The 16,252-nt window shown below is 47.1% G+C and overlaps 1 protein-coding gene across 6 annotated transcripts in view; it reads left to right on the top strand.

Annotated features, from left to right (window-relative positions):
• Positions 1-16,252, top strand: part of RGS8 (regulator of G protein signaling 8) — a 28,764-nt gene that overhangs the window by 3,956 nt on the left and 8,556 nt on the right. Inside the window, exons 1-4 of one of the 6 annotated variants that reach the window (XM_064454544.1) lie at positions 3,000-3,061; positions 4,549-5,083; positions 6,993-7,094; positions 8,020-8,084. In XM_064454544.1, the coding sequence (XP_064310614.1) occupies positions 5,058-5,083; positions 6,993-7,094; positions 8,020-8,084 (193 nt within the window). In that variant the 5' untranslated portion in view covers positions 3,000-3,061; positions 4,549-5,057. Of the gene's footprint in view, positions 1-2,848; positions 3,062-4,316; positions 5,084-6,992; positions 7,095-8,019; positions 8,085-16,252 lie in introns of those variants that run through there. The other 5 variants (XM_064454541.1, XM_064454545.1, XM_064454539.1 and 2 more) reach the window with 5 other exon arrangements.

The raw sequence follows: 16,252 nt of genomic DNA, 5'->3' as shown, positions 1-16,252 counted from the left end.
CCCAGAGCGGCAGCAGACCCCTGAGGAAAGAAAGCAAGAGTGAGAAGACAGGGAGAAGTCTGCTTAAATGTCAAGGTAAAGGAGCTTATTTAAGGCAAACCCACTGGAGATGTCAGGCAAGCAAATGAGCTAGTCAGTGTAGGCATCCTCTGACCTTCCAGCCCCAAACTGAGAAGGGTGGGCAGCCGCCAGCCCCGGGAGGAGCATCCCTGTATCTGGAGAGGCAAAAGCCGCAAAACTACCAGCCAGAGCTGCCTTCCTGGTCTGGATGGATATGTGAGGGCAGCCGTTCTGGAAGCAACAGAGGCCATGTAATTTTATCTAGCAGTTGGGTGGCAGAACCTGGGACCAAGTGAAACTGGTAGAAGTGTTTGGTCCAGAAGTTTTTGGGTAAAAAACATTTGAATGATGATCAATCAGCACAGGGACAAAACACACAGAATAGACGGGGAGGTATTTAAAATAATAAGGGGGGTGAAAAGGACCCTGGAGATGGTGGAGAGAAGATAAACATCCTGGGAACAGGCTGGTGAATTCCCTTCCACCCCGTCCAGCGGCAGTCAATGCTCCCAACGCTGCACGTGTTCACCGCTTGTGTGTGTTGCAGGAAATTGCTTTAAAGTATTTCTTGGACAGATTTAAAACTTTGGATGGGATTCAAGCCTAATATCAAAATGAGTTATTTTATTAAAAGCTTTTAAATAGAAGCTACAGACTAGTCAGAAGCAGGAGGGTCATTTGAGAAGGAATTTGGTATAAACCTCTTCTCCTACTGCACAGAAGCTTTCTAAAATATTACCCTGTAAAAACATAATTCTCTTTATCTGCAATTTAATTACGTTTCCCATAGTGCCTGTGTCAACACAGTTCACTTATTTTTGTTCTCTGTTCACTCACACCTGGCCCAGGAAATGAGAAGAAAAAACTGTTGATCATCAGAGTCATTTGTGGGTTGCTCCAGGGTCTCACTGAGGTCACAAAAAGGATGTACTGACGCACTGGAGAAATAGAGACTGGGGTCTCTGCCCATACTGGTTCATGGTGAGGAAATGGCAATATATAAATGGCAAAACATAAAACTGGCATGAAAGCAGGAGGAGGAGTGGGAGTGCTCACATGGTCCTCTGAGCTATCCCATCCAGGGTTAGTGGATCAGAGTTTTTGATCTGTTTGAGACTGAGGCAAAGTCCAGGTATCTGAATAATGGACCAGAATTATCTACAGTTTTGTTGATTTAATTTTTTGTTGACCTCCCCCACCCCACGATGGCTGTGTGTGTAAATGAGAACTGAGGGATGTCCTGGAAGTGTTATGAAAACATTGTCACTCATGACATTTTGTCATAGCCCAGAGAGAACCTGGAAGTGTGGAAACACATTAAAACAAAAATGTCATGTTAGAAGTTAAACCCTTGGTGATGGTGTATTAATTTTGGCTTGGGTTTGGGGCAAGGGCTGAAGCTGACTGTTATTTAAATTGAACAAACCAGCCTGTTGTACCAGAGGCGTAAGATGAACCTCAACCTTTGACCTTGGCTGAGAGGAGATTGTATCAGCTGTGGCATATTTTCAGTTCTTGTCTTCTGATAACTGGAGACAAGATTAATCCGAGTCAGGATGACCTGGGCTTTGCGATTGGAAGATAAGAATAAGGCAAATATTTCCTTGCGAAGCTGAGCTGTGAAGGAGGGGATCCAAGATGATGGAGAGCTGAGATCACTGCTGCAGTGCTACTAAGACCTGTGTTTTCATAGTAAGATTTGCAGGGCTCTGTTTTCCCCAGGGATGTTGCCCAGTGAGAATGTGCTCTCTGAAGACGTATTTCCTTCTAGTACCGCCAGAATGCTAGGCCCGGCAGTGTTTTAGCAGAGAAGAAGCAGGTGACTACAACTTTCCAGGAAAAAGCCAATGATTTGTTTAACTGCAGAGGACTTTTTAAGTATCATTATTTTTAAATTTTTTGTTTAGTAAATCAACTTCATCAGGATTGAAAAAGTAATGGAGATCCCATGGCTTGAGCCCTCATTGAGTCAGTAACCCACATCAGTGCCTATGCAGCCTGTGTGACACCCAGGTGTTGTTACTGATGGCTGAGCTAATCCCAGAGCTGGGGCGCCATGCTGCAGCCCCATCATGTCAGTGCCATGGGTTATGTTGTTGTTAGAGTCACTGGGCTGCACTGGACATCCTTTATGTATCCTCTGGAGGATGGAGGTGTGGATACAGGATAGAAAAAGGGAATCTGAGTGTATACCATGGGGTAAGCACACCGAAGTGGGTTGCAGGAAGCCTGCTGCGGGTCAGGGAGCGAGCAGGACTGCACACATCAGGTGAGAGGAGGGGAGATGGATGACAGGGGTTTGTCACTTCAATGACTTGCCAGATGGATTTTTTCTTCTGTCATCCCATGTCATGCAATGAGGCGCTCCTTGCCTGTTAACAATTTTATTTGGCTCTGCTGACACCCGGGCTCTTTAATTAAACTCTCCTATCCCTTCTGTCTGTGGCAACTCCTGATGATCTGTGATCTGAGGGCAGTAACCTTCCCTAAACCTCAGAGGAGCTGATTAAAACGCAGGCAGATGCTTTATTCCAACATACCAAGGGTGACAACAGTGAACGCCTTCGCAGGCACCCCCCACCCCCAGATGCTCCCTGCCAGCCTTTGCCATCGGCCACCCGTACGGAGTGGCCCCCCATCTCCAACGGGGGAGAAACTGGGGTTTTGCTGCCAGGTGGGTGAGGAGGGGATGCAGCAAAACTGCTGATCAGGTGGGCTCCTCGGCAGTGCCGCCGATGAGCGGTGGGAGCTGGCTGCGCAGCCGAGCCCCAGCCTGCTGGGTCGAGTCTGCTGTAGGTTTTTACTGGATGCGAGAGCGATCTGCTCTGAGCTGCGCTGCTGCTGCTGCTTGGGGAGAGGTGGGGAGGGGAGGGGTGCCGAAGTGTGACTTTCACCCGTGCAGGGGGTTGTCTCTGAAGAAGATCGCTCTGCTCTCTCCCCAGAGCCTCTCTGACCACGCTGTCAGCACAGACCCACCGGCAGAGAGGACAGGTCAAAGGCAGTGAGTATCTTTTTCTCTGTGTCTGTCTGTCTGCAGTGCCTCTGTGTTCAGTTTTTTCTGGCTTTCTCTGCATGTGAATGGATGGTCTTAATCTCTTGAAAGCCCCTGACATCTCGTGGTTTTGGATTTTTTTTTTAACCTTTGTGCTACTAATTTTTTCTATTGGGATGGCTTCTTTATCTTTGCTCAGGTGATCTGGGGTGATTTGATAGCCTGAATGTCATAATCACACCCCTCCCTTTCTGCCCCCAACCTCCAAAACACATCCATGATGAAACTGGCAATCCTTTTTGACCATCAGGGTCCTTTCATAGGAGAGGGAGGTAGGGTGAATGATGGAGTAGGAGTCAGAAAACCTCACCACGGACCCCTTCCAGGATGCCTTTACCAGATGTCACTGATTGTATTTCTAAAGTCATAACTGACTGGCTTTATTTGCAATCAGAAGAAATATCTATGGGTATGTCATCCTGGCAGTGGGATTGCCTTCATGGGAATTAGAGGTCTCGGCATCCATGAAGTCAGACAGACTTTGGGATCACAGGGAAGTTTGGTGCTGCTCAGCTATGCAGGTTGATGTTGTGGGGGCTGGCAAGTGGGTGGGAGTGGGGGTGAACAGAAAGCTGTTTCGTAACAGTACCCCAAAAAGCAGGCTGCTCCAGGACGTTGTGAGGGAGAGAACACCTGGCTCTGCTTCCAGCTGTTACTTTGGAGTAGCAGGGAGAAAGAGGAGTAGGGACTGCTGGACTCTAGGAAATCATGTGTTGTGGCCCCACATGTGGGTGAGGCTGTTAATGAGGAAATTTAGAGGGGCTTAAGGAATTACAGAGACTGATTTCAGTTAAAGCGCATCAAAGCAGCTGGTCAGGGTAGGGATTAAGGAAATGCACTCACTGGCATGTAGTGCAATCCCAGTTCCATTAATTTGTTGGGAAGCAGCTTTGTACATTTTTAATGTAATCAGATTTTAAAAGGGATGCTGTGATGGGCAGCCCAGGCTCTGGGATCTCCCCAGGCCCCAGCAGAGCAGGGTCCTGGCACCTTTGCACACAGTCTCGGTTCTCATTAGTTCCTTTGTCTCCTCCTCAGTTTTTCCCTCTGGGCAAGAGGACATGGAGATTATCTGGAGCTTGGCCCTATCCTAGCAAATAAGAAACCTTTGGCCTTTGCTCACTGCACAGTCCAGCTCTCTCTCCCATTGGTCTCCTGGCTGGTGGACCTTGCCTTTGCTCTCTGATGTGAGATTTGTTCAACCAGCTACCTGTGTGCCAAGGCTCACTGGGACCCTGCCATTCCCTCTGTCTCTCCCTCTCTTCTTCCCTCCCCTTTGCAGACTGTGCATCTCCTTGGTGGCTCCCTGCAGGCTCCCACCACCCTGAAGAGGACATGCTTTCTTTGAGTTATTTTTGTGTGAGTGCTTGAGCCTGTGATGGTGAAAGGACCAGCATCTGCAGACACGTGAAGTCCTCCTGTTATTTTATTTGCAGTGCCAGCTTTTCCATGATGCCTGGCCAGTAACATCAGCCATGACCTGGAGGGACAGGGACAAGAGGTAGTTTGGTCTTCTTAGCGAGGTCAGCCCGGAGTTCTTCCTGTTGAGGAGAGACCTTCAGAGGTGTTGAATGATGAGTGCGATAATGCCAACTCCTGTTGCTCCGTGGTGAGCTGTGACGCCAAACTCAAATCACTTTAGACCTGAAGCTGGACTTAACCCACGGTCCTGGTCTTAGAAGGAAATGCTGTCTCTCCTCTGTGATCATCCCTCAACTCTGAACGTCTTCCATTGAAAAATCGACCTTCCACACTAGGAGGCAAGGATCAAATGGGTTGAGAACAACTGGCCATTCCTTTTTTTGCAGAGGATTCTTTGATATATTCTTAAGTGCCAGGACATGAAACAGTAAATCCCTCCTTTCCACACTCCTGCCTCCTGCAAACAGCCCTGACTGCTGTCCAAGCCAGCCAGTTAAAGGGTTAATTATAACTGGATGCCTGAATGGCTGCCTTACTGATCCCGCGGAGGTAACTGAAAAGACATGATGCATCCCTCACCCCTGTCCATCCTGTTGCTGTCTACCTCATCCAGCGAGCCTTTCAGCTCGTTGCAGTGTTCCCTCTTCCCTCCTGCCCTTCCCTTGCCTCTCCACCTCCTGCGGACCTGGTTTCTTTCCCTCTCTTTCTCCTGTGTCCTGTCTTGGAAATCCTCACCTAGAGACTGGTGTTCCATGAGTGACAAGCTCCTTGCTTGTGGCGCAGCATCTCTGTCCCCCATATGTCCTGATTCCCTGCTGCAGTCCCTTGATCTCAGGCATCAGAGAGAAATCTGAGCAGCATTGCGGTAATGCATGTCACACCTCTTGCTGAGAAATTCGTGAGCTTGCTAGAACAAACAGTGCAGAGAAGATAAAGGTTGGGGGTAGAACGTATAAGGAAACGTACCAGAAAGATCCTAGAGTGGGCTCGGTGTCTGTTTGAGCACAGCAGGTCCAGCATGCTCAGCTAGGAACACCACACTTTGCAAATGGTATTTTTGCATTGGTGTTTGAGGTTTATGTAGCATAGCATCCTGAGACCACTGGTCATAGGTCTGTATTTTGAGGCTGTGCAACAATTTCTGCAACTGAAGATCTCCAGGTTTTTGTGCTTCTTAAACGCTGTGAGCTGCCTCTGCTGCACCAGGAAGACACTCATTGCATTTAATTAACATTTAATTTGCTTTACGGTTACATTAAATTGTGCAATAATAGAAACTCTCGGAAGGGTGGGAGAAGGGGGAAACAAGCATGCTACAGATTGGCTCAGCTGCTGGTGCTGAAGTGTTCCGCAAGAATTACATATGGAAGGGAAAAATGCTGTGCTTCCCTCTGCAGTCACTGAAAGTATTTGGCATCTGTTTGGCAGCAGGGCTCGGAGAAGGGCTTCCTCTAGCTTGGAAGTGGGTCCAGCAGCTAAGAAGTGGAGACTGGGCCGCTAAATCCTCCTCCCATGGTCCGGAGGAGAGAATGGCCCCATGTTCAGTGTCTGGGTAATCTAGTAGAAGAGATGCCTCTGGGCTGGAGAGGCAAATCACAGGCTCTGCCCTTCTAGAGACAATGTAAAACCATTAACTGGCCCCTACAGGTTTTTGAGAGGAGCCGATGCCAGTCCCATATAATGCATGTGTATGTTGCATTTCCCTCTCCCTTTGTTCCTGCCTGTCCCAGAGTTATGTAATGAAGGATGCTGCGGACATGCTGGCTGTCCCAGGACGGGGCTGGCAAGGATGCGAGGGGCCAGAGGCGGAGTGAGCGCTCCGGGTCTGGTTTGAAATCTAGAGGAAAAAGCAGCAAAGCCATTTTCTGCCTGGGTAAGCCTGTCAGGAAAGAGGCAGTTTTAGCCTGCTTATGTAACCCTGAGTCTAAAGAAGCTGTTTGGGATCCCAGACCGGGGTCTTATGGCTCTGCAGCACAGGCTCACCTTGCAGGTGCCTTGCTCCCTCTCTTCTTTCCCCAGCCCACTCCTGCCCTCAAGCCCTGGTATTTGTGCTCTTTCTGGTGCTGCTGGATTGTGGTGGCTGATTTCTTGTATTGCTGCCCTTCGCTCTCCTCCCACACCTGACCAGAGCAGGTCTTTCCAAGAAACCACCCCAAAACGCAGCCTTTAAAAGCCTCTTTGCCAGTCAGAGCAGCTGAATGACTGCTGTGGGTGAGACTTCAGCTGCTCTGGTGCTGCGTCCATCCTTACAGTCTGCATAGCATCTTACTGGAGATGTTTCAGGGTCCCTCTCACAGTTGAGGGAACCGAGGACACAGGTCTGATGAAGCACAGAGCCACTGAGGTCTTTTGTTTTGGGTTTGGTGGTGGTTTTTTTTGCCACTCTGGCTAGACTTATAATCATCATCTTCTTTGGTTTTCCCCTGCTCACACCCCTGCTCCCTCACATCGACCACAGGAACAGAGGGATGAGGACTCGCCTGGGCTGCCTGTCTCACAAATCAGACTCATATAATGATTTCACAGCTATTCTTCCGGACAAGCCCAACCGGGCTTTGAAGTGAGTATAGCTGCAGCATCCCACCCCAACCCCATTTCTGTCCTCCTCCTCCCTGCCCACCACCCCCTCTAGTATTATCTTTTTATTGTACATTGTATAAGCTTTGAGTAGTTCTTTTAGCCACAAGGATGGACAAAAACAGCACTAATACAGCAGGAACAGTCTCAGAAAATACCTGAATCATTGACAAGAGTTATTCTGTGAGGCGGGACATGCACAGTACCTGCTGCTGTATGTGGGACATGTCTGCATGTATTTGAGGATGTAATTTACCCCTCTTCATCACAAATCAAAGTCTAAGCAGCTGACTTATTGTAAGAGGTGACCAGCAATTTCAGGTTACAGTCCTCCTTAGCTAAGATTTGTTATTAAACACTACCAGAAAGTCCTATATTAGTTTGCGTAGCACTTCAGGTAGATGCTTCAGACAATCCAGAGTCCTGATTTGAGATGAGTGGGATGGGATTCATCTGATCACAAGTCATTGCTTACATCTAGGCTAAGAGTCTAACCTTCCTGTTAAAGTCAGGAGAGATAAACAAACACTTCTGTAGGGCTGGGTTTCATTTCACTTAACTTTTGGCATTTACAATGTAAATGTCTACATCTGAACTTGTTCCCTGAGTCTGCTTAGAGTCAATGAGGAAAAATTTGTCCCTTTTTCAAATGCGATTCATTTGGCATATTTTACTTGCCTACCTGGGGATGTGAGGTGAAGAAAGTCAAGTCCCTGCAACTCCCTTGGTATCTCCTCTCTGACTCTAAAGGGAGCCCATGGTGACTTGCTCACCTGGAGACCTCTACATCGTATACCTCCAAAGTTGGGTGAGAAGAATCCAGCCTTTCTTGGTGTCCTTGTCAAACAGCCCCAGAGGGGGTCAGAGGCCATGGGCTGTCTGTAACTTGCCTCTTCCTTTCTTTACAGAAGACTGTCAACAGAAGAAGCAACAAGATGGGCAGACTCTTTTGATGTCCTTTTGTCCCATAAATGTGAGTAGAGATCAAATTCTACCTTCCCCCCGCCCCCACCCCCTTGTATGTTTAACACTGGTTGTAGCTAGGGCAAACAAAGTATATACTGCATAGCACAGGAACGGTCCCTTGGGCAGCTGCTTGCTGCCCAATAGGCAACAGTCACAGTCATTTATAGGCAGGACTTGTCCTCTGGTTAAGAGGGAAGGGAGTGAGTTTCTGTGAGTTCCCTTCCTGGCTTTGCTCTTGACTGGGTGATCACAACTGATAAAATCACCAACCCAAGGTCTAGCCTTCTCCAGCTCCTGTGGATGCACTGGAGGCAGGACCCCAAGGCTGTAGCCATGTGTACCATTCTTTTGCAAGGGCTCCTGCATCCAGTCTTTCTGCACAAGAAAATGGCAGGTTCTCAGCTTGCTAAAGCCCCCTGGGATCTGCGACACAGGCTTGTCTCCCTCTCCCTCCAGCTGCTCTTCTGAGCTGCCTTGCAGCTACACCGTGTTGAAGCACAGCCTTTGCTGGGAGTGCTATGACACAACATGTGCTATGTGGTTCAGTAACCTTGAACAACTTGCTCTGTAGCAGAGAAATCATGCATGGTAGCCCTTAGCAGGATCTAATTTACAGTTACCAGTGCAAACCTGAAAATTTCACATCCAGAAGCCTTATGCAAACGTATAATCAGCACACCTTGATCCATTCAATAGATCAATCATATCAGTTCTGTTCAGAAAATATTATTCTGCTTCACCAATGTTTTCATGCTGAGAAATTATAAACAAGACAGTGAAGTTCACAGTATAGGTTCATTAATGTATTTCTATTGAGAATAAAACAAGAGCGAGTCAAGGTTGGGGACAAGTCAGTGGGGGCGGTGAACTATTTTATTGCAATAAACTGTCTGGTTTACTTAGAGATTCAGGTTTTCTCTGCACTTATATTTTAAAATATAAGTGTAGAATTATATTATTATTTCAAATAAAGTGTAATTTTGCTGGATTTCTACTGAGATGACAACAGTTTTGGCAGGGAATTAAGTGACAACTTTAAACAGGCTGGCTGTCCAAGGCAGAAAAAGCAATATATAATTTTAGCAGCAGTATCTTGTTGAGATCATTGCTCTTGCAGCCAGTAAAGAAAAAAAAAAGAAAAAGTTGTGTAGCTGGGTATGGCTAAGAGAGAACATTTCTCTTGTCAAAAATCAAAACAAGAAGGGAAAAATGTACCAAAGAGACTATAGGGTGCCTGGGGGATGGGAGGGGGAGGACAGGATGTTCACATCAGTGTTTAAATTCTGTACTCGAGCCCCTGTTCCTCCTTCACCTGTGCAAAACTTGAAATTTTCCTTATTAGATACACACTGCAGCAAAAGTGCTTTGGCTACAAAAGCCAGTGAATTTACGCATCTATGTACTGACATTATACAGACTGTTCCCTCTTCAGTTGACTGCTGCAAATGCTAAATCAAGCCTTAGTTCAATAATTTAATCCATCTGAGAGTGTCTGTTTTTATTAATAAATTAGCCTTATAGAGTGATAAATGAATTATCAGAATTTTTCTGTCTCTAGAATAGAAAGTAATTCTGATAACTTTCTGGCACCTGATGAAAAATATTCAGTTCCTAATAGCAACAGAAGGTGATCTTTAAAATTTAAATTAAATTATTTTTTTTTTATCAGCAGTCATGGTGAAATTGCCTGGTGATCAGTGACCAAACAAAAAAGTTGCTTAATAAACTACTTTCTAAAGGAATATATTACAGCTGCTCTGCACCTGAAGTTTCTGGAATTGCTAACCTGGCAGTCAGAAGTTATAATGGCACAACTACAAAAAGCTCTGTTGAAACAGAGGTGTTATTTGAGTTACATTGGTTTAAAGGAGAAAAGAGCGCATATCCATAAAAGGGACTGGCTTGTAAAATCATTGTGGTTTCACTCATTTGTATCCAAAACAGAAGAATTGCCAAAGATCTGCTGTGAAAACAGAAGAAGAAAGAGTTGCATTTTCCCGTTAGAAACATGTGCTGGTGTTAGGTAAGGGAGTCTTGTGCCTTCTCTGACCAAAATTTCAGAGTAACAAAAGCAGTGCCTGGTCTTGCCTGCATCTGCCTGTAGTAAAGCTGCCAGCTAATGTTCTGTCTCTAGTGCCAAAAGGACAGAACTGTCTCAGTCTAATTTCTCTGTGACTGCCCAGGTGAACAATATTAGCCAGGGAAAATTTGAATTCATGCTTGGGGGCATGGGCTAAGCACCAGCTGGGCTCAGGGAGAATTTCCCCTGAGGCTTACAGCATCAGCAGGTAGACTGCTTCTGCTTGACACATCTATCATAAACTCTTTCTTTGCTAGATGGACAGTTCATCTATTTTGGAAGGGAGATTGCGATACCGATTTCAGGGGGTTGAGTGGTGCTTTCTGCTGCAGTCAGATGTTATGGTGGTTTTGTGTCCCTTCCAGCCAACCTGTTCTTTGGGGAATAAAATCCCAGAGTGCTCAAGTAGGACTCAGGAGCTGGATGTAGCAGCTGAAAATGGGTCAATCTTTGTGGGTAACATTTCAAGGAGTTGGCCAGATACAAAAAAAAAGAGCTACAAGGAGCAAGAAAGTGGATCAGAGCTCTGTAAAAGACACTCTGAAGTGCCAAGGTGAGCAGGCTGCCCTTGTACATGGGGGAGGCTTGCAGGGCTGCAGTACTCTTTAGGGGAAAGGCAAACAACTTGTACTCTTCCACTTCCTATTTTAATGAGTCTCCAAAAGGTTTGTAAATGGAAGTGACCTGAACAAGTATTATGCATTTTGCAGACTCCGTGGAGAGTGTGATTATGTTCTTTTTTTTTTTTTTTTTGTCAAATATCCCTGGAAATGGGCTGGCCCTGTGGAGCCTGCCCCCCCCCACCCCGCCCTTTCCCTCTCCCCTGATAGTTTTAATAAATAACCTCTGTACGTAATGTTTGATCCTGTCATGCTACTTCTGGCAGCATCTTGAGTGGAGGATTGAAAAACCCTGGGTTTTTGAAGCAGTTGCATGTCTCCAGCGATTCACGAGCTGGGCAATGCCCTTCTGTATACGGCGGTCTGAATTGGATTAATTCCCTGGTCACTTAAAGAATAACTTGTGTTGACATTAGGAAGAGATTGTGAGTAGGAAAGGCAGAAAGGCACCCTCTGTCATACCCCCACCTTCCTTTTGCCCTGACATTGGGACTTCAGCATCCCTCAGCCTAGCCCTGTTAGAGTAACCAGTGCTGAATGGTAGGATGCAGCTCAGCTCCATTTCATTGACAGCCCCATATGAATAGGTCAATACAATGATATCCTACTTGTTTTTGTTAACAGGTGAAACAAACCAACTTGAAACCATGTAGTCAGCCAGTCGATCCCCTTTTTACAGCAGGAGCCTTGTCTGAGCTCACTGCAAGAGACGCAAGCACAGTATAGCAATGTTCCCTTGGGTCAGGGCTTCTGAGCATGGCAAGCAACAGGAGAGAGGAATTTGATCCTACTTTGCAGCAGGAATTTGAGAGAGCAAGAGACAAATCATATGTAGCATGCTTCCCTGGATGCTCAGAGAGCAAAAGCAGTGGTTTTAACACGCTAGATTTTGGCATCTTTTCCCATTTTGTGCCAGTGCAGATTAGCAATGGCTCCCAGGGAAGCGGAGCTCAGCGTGGTCTGCAGAGTGTGTGTGTGTGCATGCGTGTGAGTAACAGAGGAGTAATCCCCCCTCTGTACCCATGCCCGAGAGGTACAGGCTGGTCAGCCAGATGGAGATTTCTTTTGACAGGCTTCTGGAGGGAAATACAAGCAATGGCATGTCTCATTCTACATCCCTCGCGGGGCTGGACACATGGCTTGTCGTTTGCCCAGAATCCAGCAGGACAGTCTGTCCTCAACCCTTAGTCACTTTTCAATGAAGCATCCAACACAGAAAATCTTTGTGCTGAATTTCCATTTTTATCTCAAGGGTGATTTTTTTTTTCTCCCCTCCACCATGTTTAGTGATGTCTTTGCTCTTCTGCACAAACTTTATTTTCCTCCTCCTCCTTCTGTTGTCTACACATTGCTCCTCTTCCTACACTGCACAGGAATATCGCAACCTACTCCTGGTTCTTTCTAAGCCAGAACAGCATTAGCATTGTGCTGGTGACAGGCAGCTAACATTCACCAAAGCAACGCTAAGCAGCAGAGAGAACTGTGCATATGCTATACAGAGCATGGTGGCCTTTTCTATACAGCCCTGCACCAAACGTGCTCCATAGAGCTAATCCATTCGTCTATCAGCCTTTATTTCCTACATGAAGTGCTGATCACCCTGATGGCATGAAATAAATGCATTAAATATATGACTGTTGATCGCTTTCTTACTCTGACAGTGGCTAATGCTGCTTATTAAAGCTGTGTGCCTGAATGATTTAAGCCACTAATCTCAGCTCTTCCTTGTGTTGCTGATGCTTGCCTTAGTTAAGACTTGTATTTTGTGCTAGCTAGTTCAGTCCCTTCCTCCACAGCCCTTCTTGCTGGAAAGGATCCACTCTCCATGGCCTGAAGAATGGCATTTGAATGGGATGCCAGAAGCATCGGAGTCCCTGTCCTCACATAGCCATTGATCTGCCTGGCAGCCCCCATCTATAAAACACAAATTCCTGTCATTGTCTAATTCGCAGGGGACCTGCAGGGTTATAGATGTATGGTGCACTGCAAGATCTTGGAATGGTGTAATGTATAAATACTTGCACAATCCTCCCTGACAATCCTCTTGTGCCTTCCCTTGGTCTGTCCGAATGGAGAGCAGGGCATTTTGAGGCTTAGGTTTACACTGCAAAAATAAAAAACAAATGTCTTGTGCTCCTCATTGAGACTCTCACTCAGGAGAAGAGCTGCATTTCTTTGCCTTCATCCTATCTGCTCCATCTGTACTGATTTACTCCTTTAGCTCCAATCAAGGCTCACCACTCCTGAGTCACATTCCTGAATAAGTGTCCAATAGTTGTCTTGAAGGGCTGCGCATCTATACCAGTACATCTCTGTCTTCTTGAATGGCCATGCCTTTAGGCCACCCATGTTAGGGGTATCTTGTGCTGTTGCATCTGAAGACTTCTAATCCTGCTTTTCATTTCTGGGCTGCTTCTGTAAAGCATCCCTTTGGAATCACACTTCTAACATGCTCTGACCATCTTCCAGGATGTTTCAGGAGGCTGACCTAGTAGGTGACGCTCTCCTGCTCTTATCACACTGCAACCCAGTGCTGGTTGCCACAGCAGAAGAGCTGTCCGGTTGGGTGGGGTAAGCTTTGAAATGCTGATCATTCATGAGGGATGCTCCCTTGATAAGCCTTCAGGTGCAGGAGGAGATTAAAGTCAACATCCACGTGCCATTCCTGCTCAGGTGGTGGCAGTCACCATACCTAATTACCCTCCCGCCCTTTCAGTTAGATTTGTCATTGTTTCATAATAAACATGTGGGCAGCAATTTACTACTGTGCAGTCATCTGGCCTCCCATCTCTGAACTCCTAATGTTCAAAATGTAAACAGCTGTAAATGCTGGCAGGCTGTCAAAGGCTAAATATGAAATCTGTGGAGAACGAGGCAGCCTCGAGACAAGGATGACCTACCTCTCCTGCGTCCAAGGCTGCCTCTGCAAGGTCCTCTCAGGTCTGGCCTCATCATGTCCAGCTCCTCAAAGGCTGTGAGGAGGGCAGAACAGGAACATATAAAGAAGTGGAGAACAGCCGGACACTATTATTTATCTATACTCCATCTAAACTTACTTTAAGATCAAAAGGAGCTGATTGGCATGAGAGCAGGAGGCAGAGCATACAGAAACCTCCTGGAGGTATCTGCTGCAACTGCTCTCCGGGGCAGGGCTGAAGCAAACGCCCTTCTCACCTCATCAGTCATGAAGAAGCCTCCTTCTTTTAGCACATAGTATATTTTGCAGATATTCTATTTGCTGTGCAAAGCTGCTCTTTGTTGTATAGGGAGGCGGGGGGGGGGGGGGGGGGGGGGGGAGGCGAGACCAGGACAGAGAAAGGGGAGCAAGACTGGCTCAACAATAGAACTCAGGGGGTCATGATCAACGGAGCAGGGTCTGGATGGAGGCCTGTCACTAGTGGGGTTCCCCAGGGGTCTCTCCTGTTCAACATATTCATCAATGTCCTGGGTGATGGGATAGAGTGTAACCTCAGCAAGTTCGCTGATGATACCAAGCTGGGAGGAGTGGCTGATACACCAAAAGGCCGTGCTGCCATCCAATGAGACCTGGACAGGCTGGAGAGCTGGGCCGAGGGGAACCTGATGAAATTCAACAAGAGCAACTGCAAGGTCCTGCACCTGGGGAGGAACAACCCCATGCACCAGTACAGGCTGGGGGCTGAACTACTGGAAAGTGGCTCTGCTGAGAGGACCTGGGAGTGCTGGTGGACAGCAAGCTGACCATGAGCCAGCAGTGTGCCCTTGTGGCCAAGAAAGCCAACAATGTCCTGGGCTGAATTAAAAGGAGTGTGGCCAGCAGATCGAGAGAGGTTATCCTCCCCCTCTATTCTGCTCTAGTGAGACCACGTTTGGAGTTCTGTGTCCAGTTTTGGAACCCCCAGTTTAAGAAGGACATGGAACCGCTCGAGCAAGTCCAGCGGAGACCTACCAAGATGATCAGGGGGCTGGAGCATCTCCCTTATGAGGAAAGGCTGAGAGGCTTGGGTTTGTCCAGCCTGGAGAAGAGAAGACTGAGGGGGGATTTCATCAATACCTATAAATATCTAAAGGGTCGGTGTCAGGACGACGGGACTAGGTTCTTTTCAATAGTGCCCAACGACAGGACAAGGGGCAATGGGCACAAGCTGGAACACAGGAAGTTCCAGCTCAACATGAGAAAAAAATTCTTTCCTGTGAGGGTGACAGAGCAGCGGAACAGGCTGCCCAGGGAGGCTGTGGAGTCTCCTCTCCTGGAGATATTCAAAACCCATCTGGGCATGTTCCTGTGCCCCCTGCTCTGGGTGTATGTGCTCAAGCAGGGGGGTTGGACAAGATGATCTCCAGAGGGCCCTTCCAACCCCTACCGGTTTGTGATTCTGTGACTTCTGCAGGGACACACATCAGAGACTGTATAGTCATAACAGTGAGATTGGGTGCTGGAATATTAACATCAAACATCTTAGGAGCTGAGGATATATAAAATGACATACATCTCAGTGAACTGCTGCTTTCTCCCTTTTGTACTTTCTTCTTTCTGAAACCTGTCAGCCTGCTGTTATGTCCTCTCCTTTTCCTCTTGCAAAGACTCCCTGCTCTATTCTCAAGTCCTGTACTTGCTCCTGCACAGGCCCTGTAAATTTTATAGGCATTAAAGGGGACACAGGTTTTGAAAATTTTTCTGCCTCCTAGATTTCAGGAAGGGGAGCAGGCCCAAAACATCTCTCTCATTCACCATATTTATCTACCCATGGAGAGGCTCAAAGCAGCCATGTGCAGCATGATCCTGGCAGGTACCATGCTCCTGGAGATGCCTTTGGCGCTCTCTGCTGTGCAGGCTTCTCCAGGGCTGATGTCATGTTATTGCCCTTGCCTTGAACCCACAATTTGTACTGTTAATTGCTCTGCAGTGCTCATGGACAAAAGCCCTGGTTTTGACCGCAGCAGCAGTCTGAAACCCTGAGCTTCTCCTACAAGTGCATTAATTAAGAAGTGGCAGGATGAGTTGGAGTGATACAGCCCTCCTCAGGCTGACAGGAGGAAGCAAGCGTAGCTGAGACGGATGTTTGAGTTGCTGATTGCTGTGCGCTTTGCAATGCGGCATGCTGATGGAGCAGTGAGCAGTGCAGAGCTCGTTAATGAAGGAGCTTTGAGTGGAGAGGTTTACCCTGTAGTTTGGTCCTGTCTGGCCTAATATCTTTTCTGCCTATCCCTTTGGGAAACTGGGCGGTCAAACATCTCCACTGACTTACGTGCAGCCAGAAATAGGATTGTTAGTTGCTGTTCAACACCTGGGGCCATTTCTTAGGGCTGGGGCTCAGGACCTAGAACTGAAAAATATCTCCATGTCCTAAGTTATTACTGGAAACAAGAGAAACAGGAATAAGATTAGAACACACAAGGGAGCAAAAAAAGGGCAGTATTACATTGCTACTTCTCCTCACATACCTGCTGCAGGCAAGAAAACAAGGACAAAGCCGTAAAGGAGTTTGTGATGGA

This window comes from Phalacrocorax carbo, chromosome 6, assembly GCF_963921805.1.
Source record: "Phalacrocorax carbo chromosome 6, bPhaCar2.1, whole genome shotgun sequence".
NCBI classification, from domain to species: Eukaryota; Metazoa; Chordata; class Aves; order Suliformes; family Phalacrocoracidae; genus Phalacrocorax; species Phalacrocorax carbo.
Note: the sequence above shows the minus strand (reverse complement) of the source record. Positions and strands in the feature narration are given on the sequence as shown.